At 43.4% G+C, this 6,560-nt stretch overlaps 1 protein-coding gene across 2 annotated transcripts in view; it reads right to left on the bottom strand.

The window, feature by feature from the left end:
* Positions 1-1,230: 1,230 nt before the first annotated feature.
* The window catches only part of GNA14 (G protein subunit alpha 14), a 193,769-nt gene continuing 188,439 nt past the window's right edge, over positions 1,231-6,560 (bottom strand). For both annotated transcript variants that reach the window (XM_067744121.1, XM_067744122.1), the window contains 3 exons: positions 5,979-6,108; positions 3,281-3,434; positions 1,231-2,278 (listed from right to left, as the gene is read on the bottom strand). In XM_067744121.1, the coding sequence (XP_067600222.1) occupies positions 2,088-2,278; positions 3,281-3,434; positions 5,979-6,108 (475 nt within the window). In that variant the 3' untranslated portion in view covers positions 1,231-2,087. The remainder of the gene's footprint in view (positions 2,279-3,280; positions 3,435-5,978; positions 6,109-6,560) is intronic.

The following is a 6,560-nucleotide window of genomic DNA, read 5'->3' as shown; positions in this document are numbered from 1 at the left end:
TATTTTATATATAGTACTGTATATGTATCAATACCAATCTCCCAATTTAATCCCTCCCCCTCACTTGGTAACCATGTTTGTTTTCTACATCTGTGAGTCTATTTCTGTTTTGTAAATAAGTTCATTTGTACCATTTTTTTAGATTCCACATATAAGCGATATTATATATTTGTCTTTCTCTTTCTGACTTCACTTAGTATGATAATCTCTAGATCTATCCATGTTCCTGCAAATGGCATTATTTCATTCTTTTTAATGGCTGAGTAATATTCCATTGTATATATGTACATCTTCTTTGTCCATTCCTCTGTCGATGGACATTTAGGTTGCTTCCCTGTCTTGGCTATTGTAAATAGTGCTGCCATGAACGTTGGGGTGCGTGTGTCTTTTTGAATTATGGTTTTCTCCGGATATATGCCCAGGAGTGGTATTGCTGGGTCATATGGTAACTATTTTTAGTTTTCTAAGGACTCTCCATAGTGGCTGTACCAATTTACATTCCCACCAACAGTGCAAGAGGGTTCCCTTTTCTCTACACCCTCTCCAGCATTTATTGTTTGTAGATTTTTTGATGATGGCCATTCTGACTGGTGTGAAGTGATACCTCATTGTAGTTTTGATTTAGCATCTGTTCATGTGCTTTTTGGTGATTATTTTTAAGAAACGACAGACACAGGAAAAGCTCGGAAAACCTATTGTTAGGGAAATTTACATTTATAAGGGAACTCTCCATTTTAAGCGTGTCTCCCTCTCTGTACCTAGAAGAGAAGGGTGACTCTAAATGACAAGAAACTCTTTATCAATGGGGAAGGTGCCCAACTTAATTCTGCAAAACAACCTTACCCTTTTCTACTGTGCTTTACCTGTTCCTGTTAACCTCCCATAACTGACCTTCCCTCCTCCTCCATCTTTCTTGTGTCTTTAGCTGAAGAAGGTAATTAAGGTGATGGCTTGGGCCATTTCAGGGGAGTTAAACTCAGTTTTCCAGGGTAGCTCCCATGTATACAGGAGGTATAAATGGTGTTAGACTTCTGTTACTTTTCTCCTGTTAATCTTATATTACAGGGGTGGGGTCTCAGCCAGGAACCTAGAAGGGTGGAGGTAAAATTAGTTTTCCTCCCCTCTAAGGAGTTATTAACTATTAAAGTCACAGCATTCTTCTTTTTAGGAGCATAACTAACTATCAGTCAATCAACCATGAGCTCAAGGAAACACAACATAGTCCAATGCTAATGGAAAAATGGTATATTCTTAGCTGCCTCAGAAAGGCACAGCACACATGGGTCAAACAGCAAATCTGTGGTGGGCATCAGACCTTTGGCAGGGCTTACAATTACATTTGTTAAACAGGTTGGGTTTTTAAACTTATTTCATAAGTTTATAAGACCTGCTCATTTACACTGGAATTTTTAAACACACACACACACATTTTCCACCAATACAACATATATACTATCTAGAGCCCATTTATCTTCTTATGTCAGCTTTGGTTCCGTAGTGATCAAATTGTGGCAAAACTAAATTAGAGGTACTGATACTGTCATTAATTTGCCTTAGAAAGTTAACACAAAGAAGAACCATCTGTTTTTAAAAAAATGTCTCTGCTTGCATGTTAAAGGTATACTTCAGCATGAAGAGAGAAAAACACTCAATTACAAGATTTAGTTAAAAAAAGGATAATCCTAGAGGTCTCAAAGCATGACCTATAAATTGAGTCCTCTGTTATGTGGTTTTTTTTTTTAACGGCTATTCTTACACACACTTCAATTAAAAAAAACAAAATCGTAAATCACAGTGGTTCTTAAAAATTCTATAAAATATCAACTTCAAAAATTACACAAAAATCTTACAGCCTAAAGTCAAGAAAAGAAATGTAAAAACAATTTGGGAATAAAGACTTTGAAAAAGTTTTGCTAAACTCAAATATCTTACAAGCTCCATCACCCATCCCCGTCCCTGTGGCCTGCAGGATGGACTTGGTGCCACCTCTGGGCTGGGCCGGGCGAGGTCAGAAGCACTTACAAATAAAAACACGAGGAGCTTGCAAATCCGGTTTGCTGGCCTGGGTAAGGAGTGGGCAGCAGCTTTCAAACTAGGTTGAATTCCCTCAGGTTTAGTTGTAGAATTGTGTCTTTCACAGCAGCAAACACGAAGCGGATATTCTCTGTGTCTGTAGCGCATGTGAAGTGGGAATAGATGACTTTCTCTTTGTCGGGATTCTGATCTTGATAGAGCTTCAGGATAAAGTCTCTGGCAGCTTTGACATCTTGCTTTGGTCCTAGTCATGAGGGCAGTTAGAGGAAGAAAAAAGAAAGATCCCAACTCACCACCACGTCCTCCCAAAATCATTTTCAGTGCACTCTTGTTCTTATTTGGAATCTTCCTTTGAGCCATCTTCTCTCTAGAGACTCATTTACCTGGGACACTATTTTTATTATACCTTATTATTAACCTGCAAAAGAGTATTTTAAAGTGTCCCCTGGTATCTAAAAATCATACTTTAAGGAGATTTGTTGAAAAATGACCTAATTTAATTTTCTGATTTGGACCACTTTTGAAGAGGTAATTCTTAAGTGAACTAGGAGAGCAAAGAGAAAGAATATGGGGACTAACATAACTAGTCACCCAAGTCTGACTCTAAAGCTTGAGAGCCGTATACTACATGGCAACGTGGAGAATAAAGGGAAAAAGGAGAGTGCTTAAACACTACTCCTCTAAATATCAATGTCAAATTTGGTAACGGTTCTACACCAGAAATAATTAGCAATAGGGCATAAAGTCTCCTGCCTTGGATAGGTCATATAGACACCTTCAGCGTCTACCCTGCGTCTGGTAAAGGGCTGCCACACTTCACCTTACACATCAGAAGTGCCAGGTGCTCTGACTAGCCCTGGAAGTGCAAAGGTGAGTCAGGCCCAGTCTCTGCCCTCAGGATCTGACTGGGGTGAGAGCTGAAGGCCGAGAGAGAGCAAGGCAAGCCCAGGCCCCCAAGGGAGCATGAGGAGGGGTGGACTTCCCGAAGGGGGAAGTGCCTGAGCCGGGTCTCAGAGAACAAAGTGGAGTTAGCAAAGGAGCTGGCAGTGTATTCCAGGCATTGGGAGAGGCGTGTGCGGAGGTGCTGAGGTGAAAACACATGGTGATTCAACTGGAGCTTCCATTCAGAGGTGAGGAATGGGGAGAAAGTCCATTAGAGGCAGATCAGGGAGGCCCCTGCGAGCCATGCTGAGAACTCTGAACTGATGCCAGGGAGGCCAGGGCAGCAAGATGGACACTTACTTACCGGTGTATTCTGGGAAATAGCTAATTAGATGAGAGTACATGATTTTCTCCTCCAAAAGATCCTTCTTGTTTAAAAACAAAATCACCGATGAGTTCAGAAACCAGGGGTAGGTGATGATGGTTTTAAATAAGGCTTTGCTTTCCTCCATGCGGTTCTAAGTGAAAAACAAGAGACTTAGGATAAATTAGAAAGAAAAGCAACGCTTCGGGAACAACATACCAAATCACTGGCTCCACCCATCTGTCCTCCTCTTACCCAGCTGCCGTCTCCAGGTCGCTGTCCTTGCTGAGGCTGCTGAGCAAGTGGGGTCTCCAGCCGCTATTTCCCTGGTCCCCACCCTCTCATTAATCACCCCCTTCCGGATCTCCTCTCCTGTAGCACCCAAACTCTTCTCTGACCCCAAAACACATAAGGATATAAGAAAGGCTTCTGTGCAACTTGGAAAAAGCAGGTTCAAACCCATAGCTGACGGGAAGTTTTCTGTGTATAACTACTGGGATTACCAAGTTGGGGCAGTTCAGAGGTGCAGACCGACCTGAGACACACTTTAATTGGGTGTGGGCTTCCAGGCTGGGTGTCAGGAGGCCGGTGACAATGAGAGGAAGGAAGGCTCTTCCGGCAGGGCCACCGCCCTTAGGAATGCTGGACGCTGGCAGAGAAGGGAACTAACGCTCCTGAGCACCTGCCCTGCACCATGCTTGACACGTGTGTAACACAAGCGAGCTCCCCAAGGGGAACGGGTCCCCGTTTTATAGGTGAGCATACTATCGTTCACAAAATTTAAGTACTTTTCCAAGACTGTATAATAGTACAACCTAGTGGAAGCTATGCAGAAGGACAGTAATCATTTCTGGCCATTAGACACCGGCAAGAAAATATTAAGTGATCCTAATTTATGGAGAGCAGACAGGGCACATACAAATCTTATCTGGTGACAAATAATTGTTCTGGCTAGCATTCCGCTCTCAAGTATTTCTAAGAGGAAAGAAACACTTTCCTTCCTTCCTTTAGACTGAGAAACACGAAAGCCCAGTGCACCGGCTCCAGAGGGACACGCCCTAAATTTCTATTCCTACAACTCCCAACTCCTGGGCCCATTATCCTACTCAGTACGTTTCTGGAGATCAATTCTGGAATTTACTACCAGAAAGGTAACATCTCACTTGTTTTTAAAGCTTCTTTAAAATTTATTATAATCTTACCAATAATGATCTCCAAGAAAATACAACATATGAAAAAACAATTCCTCTACGGCATAGTGCGTGGATGCAACACATGTCTGCAACTAGGATGGAAAAGGCTGGAGTGGCAACCTAGGATTTTTTTCCCCAGATACCTAGGATTTTTCAGAGAGGAGAAAATATTTAATTTCTAGGCACATCAGGGTAAGGTACTTACCCCTGGCACACCTGACTAATCCTTTGAGTTTCCCGAGAAATGTCCTAGGTAATTCCTGAGACAAATTTGGAGCTAATTTTTCATATTGGTAACTCAATACCTTCACTTTTTTAAAAAAATCTCTCCACTGGAAGAGCTGGGCAGCCGCCAAGATTTCTATTCTTCTTTGCACAGTGACACTAGTAAATGGGCTAATCCTCCACTAATAAGCTAATGTAACTGTGCTCCTCAGAGAAATGTCTGCTCTCAATAAATACCAGATAGAATCTGTTCATAATTATGGCCTAATCCTGGAAATAATTCTTTATTGATTTACTTTCATGCCCTACAAGCAAGAGATATTTCTACTGTAAAAGGTCAAGAGGTCTTGTGCAAAGGGTCGGGGAAAAGACAATGGTTATCACACAGAAAATACCCCCCAACCTCACAAAGACGTGTCTGCAACGGTTCCCCTCACTTTCCAGGCAGATCCAGCTAACAGAGCTCCCCCAGCCAGCGTCATGGCCACTCTGCAGAGGACACTGAATGCCTGACTGGGGTGGATCAGTCCCAGCTGCCCTGAGCAAGTCCCTTCCAGGGAAAGCAAAGGGCAGATGCTATCCCAGGCGGGCCCAGGACAGCTCCAAGCATATGGCAACACTCCCCATGCCAACTCAGCTAGGGACCTAATGTGGAGTGCCATGGGCCATGGAGGCCGGGAAGCCTGTTCTCAGATGAAGTTTATTAGAAATAGTGTTGTTCAACTTTGGCTGTATATTAACATCCCCAGGGGGCTTAGTGAAGATACCCCCAACTCAAAAGCAGGAAATAGGAATCTCTACTGTAGGGTCCTAAAGATTCTTTTTTTTTTTTTTAAATATGCAGCCAAGGCTGAGACCCATGGTTTTGAGTGGCTCTACCCTTTGTAGTGCATTAGATTAGATCCCCAAGCTCAGGCCACACACAGCGCCAATTAAATTAATCTCTGGGGGTTGGCCCCAGCCGCCAGGTTTTTCTTTAAGGTCCCTTGGGGATTTTAGTGTACGCCTGAGTTTCAGAACCAGGATTCTAGGTTAGTGATTCTCAAATTACCTGGGATCTTAAAGATCCTGATTTATTCGGTCTGGGTTGATTCAGAAGGTGTGCATTTCTAACAAGCACCCAGGTGACGCCTGTGCTGTTAGCCCACAGACTTCACTTTGCAGAGCGAGGCGATTTAACCTAAGGGATAGGGTCTAATGCCAGAGCTGGCTGGCTTCTTGCAAACTGCAGAAATAGGTTTCTGTCTTCCGCAGCTAACTGAATTCCTCACCCAGCATACCTCATTGTCACACTCAGCGAGGACCTGGTCGTATTCACTCAGAGCAACCAAAAAAATAATGGAGGTGACACTCTCAAAGCAGTGAATCCATTTCCGTCTTTCAGATCGTTGGCCACCAACATCCACCATCCTGTTCAACAGAAACATATGACTCTTTGGGGAAAAGGACATGGAAATCACACTCTTTAGGGTCCTCAGTAATTTTTAAGAATAAAAAGGGATCCTAAGATTAAAATGTTTGAGCACTGCTACTTTAGGCAATGAGGAACCACTGGATGTTTCCTAGCAAAGGAGGCACAGAATGTTAAGAGAAGTTACTAAAGATGTGTGCCGAGGTCACTCAGGTGGAGCCTGCTTGGAGACACTGGTTAGGAAGCTGCTGCAATAGTCCAGGCAGAAGGCTCAAGCATCCACTTGGGCACTGCCCTAACCACCAGAGTGCCAGGACACCAGACACAAAAGAGAGAAATGCAGGTAGGCAGGCTTCAGGACCACTGGGCTTCCTTCCAGCCCTCCCCCTTCTTGTTTCACTGGCTCCTCCAGTTACTCTACAAATCCTTTCTGCATTAGCTGGACGCCACC

The sequence above is a fragment of the Pseudorca crassidens genome, chromosome 7, assembly GCF_039906515.1.
Source record: "Pseudorca crassidens isolate mPseCra1 chromosome 7, mPseCra1.hap1, whole genome shotgun sequence".
Lineage (NCBI taxonomy): Eukaryota > Metazoa > Chordata > Mammalia > Artiodactyla > Delphinidae > Pseudorca > Pseudorca crassidens.
Note: the sequence above shows the minus strand (reverse complement) of the source record. Positions and strands in the feature narration are given on the sequence as shown.